A 13,585-nucleotide genomic window follows, 5' to 3' on the forward strand; every position below is an offset into this window, starting at 1 on the left:
ATTTGCATTTTGCTAATACTTAGCAATACTGTCCAGGCTCTTCTTTCCATGTGTCCTGGCTCCTTTTTGTCTTATGCTCCATCACCCCTGGTAGTGCTCTCATTTGCAAAGTTCAGTGACTCGCTACCACCCCACATTCCAGAAGAAGAAAGGGGAAGGTGTGGGAAAGCCGTTTCCCTTTAGGGACATGACCCCTAGGGTTTTACACACCATTTTCGCTCACACTCTATTGGCCACACTTGGTATCTTAGCTGCAAAGACGACTGGGAAGTCAGTCCTTATCCTGAGCAGCCACAAGCCCAGGTAAACCCTAATAAATACTATAGAAAAAGGGGAGAAAGAGGTATTGGGAGACATCCAGGGAACCTCTGCCACAAGGGTGCATGCTTCTATTACAACACTCTTCTGGTATTTCCTACCTCACTTGTACAGAGACTAGAGATGTGGCCTTGAGAAAACAGGAGGAAGTGTAACAAACTATTTCCAGGGTTGGGATTACTTTAGAGTCATCAGGCTAGAAGGAAAAGGTAAGGCTGTGTGTAGTCCCAGAAAGTGAGAGAAATGTTGGCTTTGGGAATTCCAGAATGCAGACTCTGAAATTCCCCTCCTAAGGTTAGAATCCCAGCTTCACATTGCTGTGTGACTGGGTGACTTTCTTAATCTCCATGTATGAAATGCTGTACCTCTTTTCATACAGCTGTGGTGAGAATTAAGCAGTAATACATGTAAAGGACTTGGTACAGATCACACACATAGTAAGTGCCCAATAAATGTTGACAAATGTTTTTACTACAGATTAAAAGCCTACTGGAAACCACAGAGAAACTAACAATAATGACTATAAAGGTTATGAAAAGGATAGGTAAACCATTTTTGAACACTTCCTTACAGGCCTTTGACCAGCCTAAACTGGTCTTAGCAATCAAATGCACTTGTGTCAGGGCAAACTGGTCCTGATGATACTGGGCCAAAATGGCCTGTCCATGTAAGGTACTTGCCAGGGCCTAGAGATGGGCAGTCTGGGGTATGGTAGGAAGGCTGATGCCAGTGAAGCAAGCTCAAAGCCAGCAATCAGATCTTCAGAGGGAGGCAGAAACTACACAAGTGCCCCAAGAGAGTCACACGTCTTTGCTAGCTCAAGGAAGAAAAGGGTGGAGTAGGAAAAGTGAGGGAATTGAAGTCAGAACTGAAATGAAATGCCATGGTGGTTCTTTGGTCAGCAAAGTCAAGGGAAAAGAGAAAAAAGAGAAGAAAGAATAATAAAGCCACATATTTTTCATCCTGTCCAGTCAACCTCATCTCTGTTATTCCTTTCTTATAAGGCTTGCAAGACAAAACAATGGTTGGTTGAATTCTAAAGCAGATTATTTAAATGTATATTTTTGGCAAACATGCGTTACGATTTTTTTTCTTTTTATGAAAGCTGATTTTCATTTTATGTAAACTTCCCTGGAGATATTTGGTTGTTATTGTAAAAAGTTGTCCTTTTCTAAAACTTACTTGTCTTTGTCTCCTAAGTTCAGATTTTTTAAAACTCAAGTCATTTGACATACACATGGCCAATAGGCACATGAAAAGATGCTCAACATCGCTAATCATTAGAGAAATGCAAATCAACACTGCAATGAGGTACCACCTCACACCCGTCAGAATGGCAACATTTGTAGTGAGGTGGATGCACCTAGAGACTGTCATAGAGTAAAGTAAGTCAGAAAGAGAAAAACAAATAACCATATGCTAACACATATATATGGAATCTAAAAAAAAAAATGGTCATGAAGAACCTAGGGGCAGGACAGGAATAAAGACGCAGACCTACTAGAGAAGGGACTTGAGGACACGGGGAGGTGGAAGGGTAAGCTGTGACAAAGTGAGAGAGTGGCATGGACATATATACACTACCAAACGTAAAATAGCTAGTGGGAAGCAGCCACATAGCACAGGGAGATCAGCTCGGTGCTTTGTGACCACCTAGAGGGGTGGGATAGGGAGGGTGGGAGGGTGGGATAGGGAGGGTGGGAGGGAGACCCAAGAGGGAGGAGATATGGGGATGTATGTATATGTAAAGCTGATTCACTTTGTTATACAGCAGAAACTAACACAACACTCACTGTAAAGCAATTATACGCCAATAAAGATGTTAAAAAAATGTAGACAAAATAAAAAAAAATCTACAAATAACAAATGCTGGAGAGGGTCTGGAGAAAAGTGAACTGTCCTACACTGCTAGTTGGAATGTAAATTGGTGCAGCCACTGTGGTAAACAGTATGGAGGTGCCTTCAAAAAACTACAAATAAAGCTACCATATGATCCAGCAGTCCCACTCCTGGGCATATTCCCAGACAAAACTATAATTCAAAAAGATACATGTACCCCTATGTTCATAGCACTATTCACAATAGCCAAGACATGGAAACAACCTAAGTGTCCATCAAGAACTGAATGGATAGGGCTTCCCTGGTGGCGCAGTGGTTGGGAGTTTGCCTGCCGATGCAGGGGACACGGGTTCGTGCCCCGGTTTGTGAGGATCCCATATGCCGCAGAGCGGCTGGGCCCGTGAGCCATGGCTGCTGAGCCTGCACGTCTGGAGCCTGTGCTCTGCAACAGGAGAGGCCACAACAGTGAGAGGCCTGCATACCGTTAAAAAAAAAACTGAATGGATAAAGAAGATGTGGTATAAATACACAATGGAATACTACTCAGCTATAAAAAGAATGAAATAATGCCATTCGCAGCAACATTTACTTCATACTAAATGAAGTAAATCAGAGAAAGACATATATGATACCACTTATATGTGGTATCTAAAATATGACACAAATGAACTTATTTACCAAACAAATACAGACTCACTAACACAGAACAAACTTGTGGTTGCCAAGGGAGGAGAAAGGTGGAGGAGGGATGGATTGGGATGCAAACTATTAAATATAGAATGGATAAACAAATAAGATACTAGTGTATAGCACAGGGAACTATATTCAATATCCTGTGATAAACCATAATGGAGAAGAATGTGTGTGTGTGTATAGCTGAATCACTTTGCTGTACAGCAGAAATTAACATTATATATCTATACTTCAATAAAATAAATTTTTTTAAAAAAATCAAGTCATTTGAAAAGTTGGGAGAAAAGCTATACCTACACTAGTAAAAGGGTGCTCTCTACAGAAAGTAAAAGAAATATAATTCTATTATGAAGCCATAATAGAACTTCTAATAATCTTTATAACTAGACCTTTTGATTACTGTGTTATCTTATATTGTAAAGTTTATGTCAATACTTGCAAAATTAACTACTCATAAATCTAGAGTTTTGACTTGCCTACATAAATATATAAAAAGTATATTGGGAGGGGGAATACAACTGAGTCCATGTAATTTTAATCCGTTTGACATTATACATTTCTGCCTTCAGAATTGGAATAACAGCATGTCTGAGTAATTCTGAGAAGAATTTATAGATTTACATTTATATCAATTTAAAAAGAAAAGAAAAATCAAGCAGGTTTATTTAAAGTTATTTCACTGATTAGTACCTTTTCACAAAAACTCCCCCAGAAGACACCTTTTTCTTCACTCGCCTCTTCTCTTTGCTTGACTCACAAGAAGGGTCATCTTCCTACAAAGGAAAAGAGAGCCAAATAAGATTTCTATGCTAGACACATTTTTGTCTTTCTACGTTACTGTTCCAAAAGAAAAAATTTAACCATGACAACATTTTCAACTCTGATTTACATTTCTTTTAGAATCTTGTGTAAATACTTACATCAGAAGCACCAGTTCATATTGTGCTGATTCATCAGACTGGGAGGCACCTTGAGAAATCATCCAGTCCTACCTTTACCTCATACATCCCCCACACAGAACACCTTGTTGTTTCTGCTTCTATTTTAGACCAACATTTTACAACATATTACTAAACAAAATAACACAAAGCATTAGCATGGCATCCTCTGGATTCTGTGCAAGCCCCATTCTGTTAGGAATCACATTTCCTGGATCCTGTATTTCCTTCTCTGTTCACAAAACATCCCTCAACTGCTCTTGTCTCTTTCACTTTGCCCTGCCACACACCGTTTCTGAATATTTCTCATCCGTTGTGGTACTCTCAGTACCTAGCACAGAAGATTCTTAATACATGCTCTGGGAAGGAGTAAGAGAGGACTAGAAACACAGTGGATACTCACTAGATGTCAGTCATCTTTGAATAATTCTTCTAGTCAGAAAAGTGCTCTGCATCCAGTTGGGCAGGACAGATCTGAATGCAGGAGTTTCAGGAACATCACAAGGCCACATGTCCATCAGGAGAGCCCCTGGCTGGAGGTAGGATTCCCCAAGGTGTTCCCACCTACACCTTTGCTAATGAGGTCAGTCAGCTTAACTCATAGAAGTGTGTGAACATAGAAGCAAACTGCTGTTTTTCCAATACCACCCAGGAAAACAGAACCACACACGTTCCCTACCCCTTGAGAGAGGAACAGATGGGGAATCTGCTGGCCCTCCCATATAGTGGCCAGGCACTTGTAAGCACAGGGCAACATGATGGTCCCTTCTCTTGAAAAAGCTTACCAACCAGTCTGAAGACCAGTAACAACAAACCTTTTACTGGGGCTTAGCATATGGTACCCACTGTATTTCATACTTTACATATATAACAAGGTGAAATAGGTTGTATTAACAACATTTTATAGATACAAGGACAGAAGTCAAAGACATTAATCAACTTTTCCCAAGGTCACAAAACTAAGTAAATGGCAGGATTCAAATCCAAATTTTGTCCAACACCAAAGTTCATGTTGTAACCATTCCTCCATCCTGTCTTCCAGCAAAAAATTTGCTCATTCAGTTCCTAAAACTACACTGTATACTGTGTATACTATGCTACAGGTATACAGAAAGGAATGAGATCTGGTTCCCACTCAGGAGTTTGTGGTGGAATAGCAGATATAAAAGAGGTGCTCAGTTCACTCCCCAGCTTTCAAGAGGTCCTCAAGATCATTAGGGGATGAATGCAAAAATGTCTATGAAAGAACACTGAGGTAGGGCAGGAGTTTATTAACCTCATCCAACTAGATAGATAGAATTAGAAAAAGAATATAGAAAATGTAGGAAAAGAGAGGAAGCTACTTGTCAGAGGTAGCCAATTTTCTAGTGCTTAATAGTTACCAGACTTTCAGAAACAGTTAATATTTATTTTCCTTTACTTTTCATATATGCTAACTCCTGAAGGAGTTTAAACAATCCCAAATACTCTAGAAATAGTGGTCAAATACCAAAGCATCTACTAACATCAAATATGTATGTTGTTCTATCAAACCAAGCAAGCCTTACTGTAAACTAGTTCAAAAGAAAATATGTGCTTGGCACTCAATAGGCCTCCAGTAAGTGTTCGTTGAAAGTTCCAAACTTCCAAATTCCAGAAGTTTCTGCATTTGGGGAACATTCTTCACCAAGATTAGTCATTTCCTCATCATAAATTATAGACAGAAACATATTTCTCCCTAATATGTGTTTTCTCGCAAACTCAGGAAAAGAGAACTGCAATACTGAGATATTAAACACATGATTCATGGTGCTTAGACACCTAAAGCAATTCTAAGTGTAAATTAAACCACCACCCCTATGTGAAAATGTATATATTTTAAATATTAACCGGTTTCCATCTGAAAGAATTTACAGGTTTGTTGAAGAGATTAATAATACTGCGTGAAACTGTTGACAGGTTATGTGTCTACAAATTATTGCCTGGGTATATGGAATTCTTGTTTTTAAAACAATTTCATGCACTCTGATAAGTTTTGGGAAGCATACACAACTAAAGGGAGATAAATCCCACTTTGATTACCAGAACAGTCTCTTATCAGAGTGTCAAAGCAGTAACCAATAGAGAGAAATCACAAATTTCTAGAACTTCCTTAGACTAACAGCTCAGATTGGATAAACTCACTTAAGCCCTCAGATTGCTCCAAGGACCCTTACAGGCTCACAGGCTAGGATGTCAGAGGACAGGGAGAAGCCCAGCAGAGATAGAAAACAAGGGTAAGTTAAACACAGAAGTATTCATAGAATATTACCAGTTCCAGGTTGGCTGTTCTTGATTAGCAAGCATGGCCCAAAGCTTTAGACCAGCGACTTCTCGAATGATACTGGTTTTGGAGATGGAAGCGAGTTCAGTCCTGCATCAATCTGTAGACAGACATCTCTACCAAAGCTATTATAGTTCCCATCTAGTTTACGTTTTTTAAGTAAACATTTTTAAGTACAATACACCTATCAAAGAGCACCCCAAAAAGTGTACAGTGTGATGAATTTTTACAAAGTGAAAACACCCAATGTGACCACAACTGAAATCAAGAAATTGAACAAGAAACTGAACATTACCTGTATCCCAGAATCATCCATTTGCCTCCTCCCAGGCACTATTAACTTGATTTATTTTACATATTTTGGGACTGCATGGTATCATACTGTAGTTTTCTTTTGCTCAGCATTATGTTTGTGAAATTGACCCATAGTGATGTGTAGAGCAGTAATTCATACATTTCCATTGCTTTATAATATTCCATTGTATGATTATACTAAAATGTATTTATTCTTACTGTTGGTAGAATTTTTTATCCAGTTTGGGGGATATTTATAATAATGCTAATATGAATATTCTTGTTCATGTCTTTTGGTGCCCATCTGTGTACATCAAGAGACATGTACTCATTGCACTGGGAACTGAGTCACAGATGTGTATATGTTCAGCTGTACTCAGTGTGGCCAAACAATTGTCCCAAGTGATTAAAAATCAATTTACACTCCAACAGTGGTGAATAAGAGTTCCACTTGCTCCACATCCCCATCAATACTTGGTAATGTCTGTTTTGTATTGTTTTAGCCATTTTGGTGGTATATTGACATCTTGTTGGGTGTTAATTTATATTTGTGATAACTAATAATTCTGGTAACACTTCTGAGTACATTTTCATGTTTATTGGCCACTTGTATATCTTATTTTGTGAAGCGCCTGATCCTGTCTTGCCCGGTTTTTTACTGGGTTGTCTGTCTTTTTCATACTGGTTTGTGTAAGTTCTTTGTGCTTTTGGATAGAAGAAAGGAAAATAAGGAAGGTGATATATTTTCCTACTCTTTGGCTTGCCTTTATTAATGTTGTCCTTGATAAAGTGAAGTCTTATTTTAATAAAGTCGAATCTATCAATTTTTTTTCTACCCCAAGGTCACAAAGATATCCCACTGTGTTATCTTTTGGAAGCTTCATCACCTCAACTTTGTATTTAAGACATATCTTGAAATAAATGTTTGAATTACTGTGTATAATTCCAGTATAAGTAACATTTTATCAAATTACTATAAATTTTATATTTAAATTTTCATAAATAAATTCACTTATTTGAACACCTAACATCAAAAATTTTAAAGACCGGGCTTCCCTGGTGGCACAGTGGTTGAGAGTCTGCCTGCTAATGCAGGGGACACGGGTTCAAGCCCTGGTCTGGGAGGATCCCACATGCCACGGAGCGACTGGGCCCGTGAGCCACAACTACTGAGCCTGCGAGTCTGGAGCCTGTGCTCCGCAACAAGAGAGGCCGCGATAGTGAGAGGCCCGCGCACTGTGATGAAGAGTGGCCCCCACCTGCCACAACTGGAGAAAGCCCTCGCACAGAAATGAAGACCCAACACAGCAAAAATAAATAAAATTAATAAACTCCTACCCCCAACATCTTCTTTAAAAAAAATTTTTTAAGACCAATTTTTCAAACTAAATCTTCTCATAAGCACAGTGAGTGAGCTGGAAGGGCAAAGGGGCTACACAAGTGACAGTAACAAGTGTCACTAAAAGGGGGTTAGGCAGTTAGGTTCAAATCATGGCTGCCCATCTAACAAGCTGTGTGACTTTACGCGAATTCCTTATTTTCTCTGAGATTTGGTTTGTTATTTGTAAAATGAAGAAATAACATCTGCCAGATATAAAGTTCCTGGCACTGAGCGCAACACATAGCAAGTACTCAGTAACTGTTGATGATGCTATTAATCAAGGCAAGTTAGATCTCACAGAATTTAAATTTTCAGTGCTGTGTGTAAAGTAGCCAATTGAAGTATAATACAAATGGTGAGGTGCCCTCAGAGCAGTACAAAGTGCTTGCTGAAAGGAGGACAGATCATTTGTGGTCCGGGGGGTTAGGACAAGGTTGATGAACAAGATGGTTCCTAAAGAGGATTTTGAGAGGCAGAGTTGACAGAAAGGCTTCAAGGTATATGGACAAAACGAGCAAAGGCTTGGGGGTGGGAAAGTGTGGGGCAAGTTCAGAAAAGGTAGGCGACGTGTAGGAGAATAGAAAATAAGGCTTGTGAAGTGGGTTAATGCAGGCTGAGACTATATGTGAGAAAGCACTATAAAAATGTATTATTATCAAAACCAGTTATTATTATTATAAAAAACCTATTTAAGTGCATTATGTCAGACTATCCTAGGAATTTTTTTCTGGCTAAAAATTATGCTCTTGCAGATTCTTTTATAGGGGAAAAAGTCATATGCAATCATAGGTCCTTACCAGAAGGTGGCAGGAGAGATTTAGTCAGAGCTTCTTGAAGCCTCTATATAAATGAGCACTGAATCAAAAGTTCATTTTATTTATACTTTACATATTTAGACTCCACAATAAACTAATTCCTCCTCCTTTCAGATGCATAGGGCTACACACATTTATACACTGACTGTTTATACAACTCAAATGTAGAAAATTGAAAGAAAGGAAAAAAAAGAAAAGGATATGAGGAAGGGAGAATACCATGAATACTAGTAGACAGAAAATACCTCAGGAGTTCTACACAGTATTTCATCTAACATCAATACCATCCCATGAGGTAGGTGTTATGAGACCCAGAAGCTCTTGCAGAACAGAAAATAAGCAGCTGCCATTAGAGGTCAGTGACATTTGCTCATTTACAAAAACTCGTGTAACCTACAGCAGGACCGCAAAAAACGATGGGCCCAGAGTACAGGGACCTCGAGTCAGCGCTCCTGAAAGCTACACATTGTTGGTAGAGAGCAAGGTCTTAGGAAGGATGTGCTCTATTAGTGTATGACATCAAACCACCCTGGGAACAGACATTTCTGGGCAAGAAGAGAATAATTTTAAATAGCTAAAAACCAAAAATTTTCTATGTAGACCATCAATCTGGATTGACTCAAAAGGCGTGCAGCTCGGGTGATCTCCAAAAGATCTAGGCAGCTAGCTAGCGAAGAACAATGTATGTTCTTGCCTCTGAGGAGACTAGAATAGGCAGAGTTCCTGCCACAAGGTGGAGAGGGAGCGGATCTGGAGTGTCAGTGGTAGTTTATAAAAGGTGTATGTCCGCTAGCCAACACTACATGACTGCCCCAGCCAGCCTCTCCATACTAAAGTGTTCCCAGAGGCTAAACGTGGTATAAGGTGGTCACTGCAAGAATGAAGATAATGGATTATGATGATTATTTCTATCCCTTGGAAAATTAAGCACTGGTGGATACCAAAACCCAGAGAAAGTGAATTTGTATACAGAAATACACACGTATGCAGATGAACAGAATGTTGTCTAATATGAGACCAAACCATTAATAGCGACTTCCTCTGGAGAGTGGAACTTGATATGGGGAGGAGCGTCTGCCCTGTTTTTAACATTTTACAATAAGCACATATATTAATACTTTTTAAGTGGTTATTAAAGAGACTAATGATTAGTTTGTACAAAATAAAAAGAAGCCAGGAAGTTTTTATTATATATCATATTTGAGGTTATGTAGATCTGAACAAAATTAACTTACCCACGAGGACTGAAGAAAAAAATTCCCTATGGAAAGAAAATATGAAACATACCTGAATCCCTACACTATGTCACATGAACTGCCCACAAAGGCCACATCTTCAGAGCAGGGGAGAGTGAGGGTCAAAGTTTCCCTGGTGAGCTTTCTGCCTGTTCTACTGAGACTGGATGACCTGAAAGGCAAGCACCACTGGGGGTTTCTTGCTGTCACTTTCACTCTATTTTCTATACTCCACCTGCTTTTCTTCATTTGTTCTTTGTTATGTTTCTCATGTCAGTTTCTTTTTAGAGCAGTTTATTTTGGATATTTAGAATTAAAACATACATACTCCATAGCTGTCTCAGAATTCTTATTGATTACTCTGCTTATAAAATTTTTTTCCTTACATGATACAATAATAATAAAACTTACTGCACACATATGAACCAGGTTGCTATTCCAACTGAGAGATAGGTAGGTACATAGACATATGTATGTGTATGTATATATAGTTTTATAGAGTAATGTATGTGTGTGTGTATATATATATATATATGTATGTGTATATGTATATTCCTTTACTCCTTACTCCTAGAAAATATGTTATTAACTCCAATTTACAAATAAGGCAAAGAGAGGTTAAATGACTTGTCCAAACCAAAAAGGGCTGCAGCCAGGATTCAAACCCAAATAGCCCCCTCCAAAGCTGGTACTCTTAGCTACTCTTGTATACTACTTCTTGAGAAAGATAAATGTGTTAAGAAGGATACTAACCACAGCCGCAAAGTTGGGAACCTGAGTTTTTTCCAGCATCTCCCTGAGTTGATCTACCTCTGCTCGATACTCATCCAGCTGACATTCTAATTTTTCTCTGCGTAGTCGTTCATACTCTAGGTGGCCCTGCAGCTCTTTGATAGTCCTGTCAAAAAAATTTGGTTTCAATCAATCTCCAATATCAACTAGCAATTATTTTTGGTAATAAAGTATCCATACATTATATACATTATATTTAAGGCAAATAAAACAAAGAAAGCATTTTTTCAACAAATATATACTGAGAGTGTACTATGAGCCAGCACTGATCTATACATACTGGAGATAAAAGCAGTGAACAAAACAGGCCAAATCTACCCTTGTGGGGCCTACCTTGGCAGCAGTGGTGGAAGACAGTAAAGAAAATAAATAAGTAAATATATGTATTTCAATATAAGTAAGTAAATATAAGTATGCTGGAAGGTGATAAATGCTAAGGGAGAAAAAAATAAAGCAAGAAAATAATAGAAATGTTGTTGAGGAGGGGGTTAATACCCCATACACAATGACCAGGGAAGGCCTTACTGAGAAGGGGGCTTGTGAGCAAAGTCCAAAAGGAAATAAGAGATAATCAAGTAGACATCTGGGGGACGAGCATCCCAGACAGAGAGAATAGCAAGTGCAAAGGCCCTAAGGCAGAAGAACACCTGGTGAACTCGAAGAAAGAAGCCAATGTGGCTGGAGTAGAGTCAGAGAGGTAAAAGGGAGCCAGAACAAGTAGGGCCTGGTAAGTCGCAACAAGGACTCGGCTTTTACTCTGAGTGAAATGGGAAGCCATTAGAGGATCTCAACAGAGAAACGGCATGCTCTAACTTAAATGTCTTTTGCTTTGTTTAGCTTTGTTTTTTTTAATGATGTAAAATTTACTTTGAGTGAATTACACAAATATCAACTAAACAATTCAATGAGTTTCCACTAATGCATCCACCATGACTACCAAGATACTAAATACTTCCATCATCTCAGAAAGTTCCTTCATGCCCTTCCCAGGCAACCCTCACTTCGCAGAGGTAACCACACTTCTGAATACCTATCGTGTTAGATTAGTTTTGTCTCTGCTTGTAAATGAAATTGTACATTATATTCATTTGTGTGCCTGGATTCTTTCAGTCAATAATATGTGAGATTTATCTGACTTAGGTTTTAGCATGATGAACAGACTGCAGGGGATGAGGGTGGGGCGTGAGGGAGCAGGGACAGGAAGTTGGGAGACATATCAGGAAGATGTTAGAATATACCCAGACAAGCGATGCCAGGACTGGAACCAGGGTTTCTTTCTGCCTTATTGCTGGATGGTGAGGGCACCAGAACTCCCAAGGCATGTTGAGTTGGATGTCAGGTCTGAAGGAGGGCAATCTAAGAGTATACAGTAGTAGCCCTGGTATGGAAGTGAGTGGGGTTGAGGTTAGAGATAGGAAAGAAGAACATTAACTGTGGAAACCTAGAATTCAGCAAATGAGAAGAGAAAATCAGCCCCAGGACAGAATAACACAACCACGTTTTGCTGTATTCTGAGTTTCATCTAACCAATCAATAATGACAAAGGCAAAAGGACATCTCTCAAACTAATACTTATCCAGGTTTCCTTTACAATTAGATATAAGATCAGGAGTTTGTACCCAAAGAATAAATGTCTTCAGATGTACTCAACACAAAGTGAGAAACACATACTAGAGAAGAAGTAAAGCTTACTCAGAGGAAACACTGCAGTCTCAGCTAATAGGAAACTACAATCTGGCACAAAGGCTAAAGCAATCTTTACAAAAAAAAAAAAATCCTGCTCAAATGACTTACATCAATATAATAACCATTTCACACTGAAATGTGAACATTAGAATTAAACGTTCCATTAAAGACTATTATTAAAATTGTAATGACCTTGGATAATAGGTTTGGAGTCATATAGACTCAGACACAAATCCTGGCTCCATCCCCCACGCTTAGTCCTCCCTTTGTGACTTCATGCGAGTTACTTGTAAATCAGTCTTGGTTTCCTAATCCACGTACTGAGATAATAGCTAATGGAGCTGTGAAGACTGCATGAAACAATATATACAAGAGGCTTATATAGTGCCTACCATACAGTAGTGCTCAGAAGTACTACAAGCATCCCTAGCAGTAGTACAGTAATATGTCTTGGAAGAGAGGTAAAGGGAACAAAATTTAAAGCTCATTATCTAGGAAATAATTGCTCTACTGTGAAGTACTTTTCTAGACTACAAAGGAGCTAAGAACTTTCGGCTAGGTTCTTAGGCAGAGGCCAATACTAAAAATATTCTACATCTCAAACACTTTAATCAATACAGAGGCAGTCAGGAATTCCCTGGTGGTCCAGTGGTTAGGACTCCACGCTTCCATTGCAGGGGGCACGGGTTCAATCCCTGGTCAAGGAACTAAGATCCTGCATGCTGTGCAATGCAGCCAAAATATACATACCTACATACATACATATATAGAGAGAGAGAGAGAGAGAGAGAGAGAGAGAGAGAGAGAGAGAGAGAGAGAGAGAGAGGCAGTGGACAGCTACTTATGTGATGTGATTTATGAGATAGCAAGAAGGCCCCTGATTAAAAAAAAGAAAATTTCTTTTTGGTCTACCACAACTTCCTGGTGCCTAAAATCCCATTAAGAGACAAAGTATTTTGGCTTAAGATTTTGTCTTCTGTTCAAACTCCCAAGTACCCATCTTATCAAAGATTTAGATGTTACTCTGAATACATTTACCAGACCTCTTACTGAGATTAAATTCAGAAGAGGGTGAATGCAAGAGAAACAGGAGGTTCTAAGAGTATGAGGGAAAGAGACCCAACCAAAGGAAAGGGCAGGGGAAGTGGAGAATCCATGTGCACTGCTCTTTACAGACCCGTGTTTTGATTAAACTACAAGTCTCCCCTCCTGTCTCCCTGTGTTCCCTGTCCACTGTGGAAAGCAGAGACAAGAAAAGAGGCAGTGGGAGGAAATAAGCACTTTGCATCCTC

General features: G+C 39.1%; 1 protein-coding gene across 1 annotated transcript in view; it reads right to left on the reverse strand.

The window, feature by feature from the left end:
• Positions 1-13,585, reverse strand: part of ANKRD42 (ankyrin repeat domain 42) — a 65,809-nt gene that overhangs the window by 7,356 nt on the left and 44,868 nt on the right. The window contains exons 11-12 of the mRNA XM_073809431.1: positions 10,569-10,713; positions 3,541-3,623 (exon numbers count right to left, since the gene is read on the reverse strand). Of these exons, the coding sequence (XP_073665532.1) occupies positions 3,541-3,623; positions 10,569-10,713 (228 nt within the window). The remainder of the gene's footprint in view (positions 1-3,540; positions 3,624-10,568; positions 10,714-13,585) is intronic.

Source organism: Tursiops truncatus, chromosome 8 (assembly GCF_011762595.2).
Source record: "Tursiops truncatus isolate mTurTru1 chromosome 8, mTurTru1.mat.Y, whole genome shotgun sequence".
NCBI classification, from domain to species: Eukaryota; Metazoa; Chordata; class Mammalia; order Artiodactyla; family Delphinidae; genus Tursiops; species Tursiops truncatus.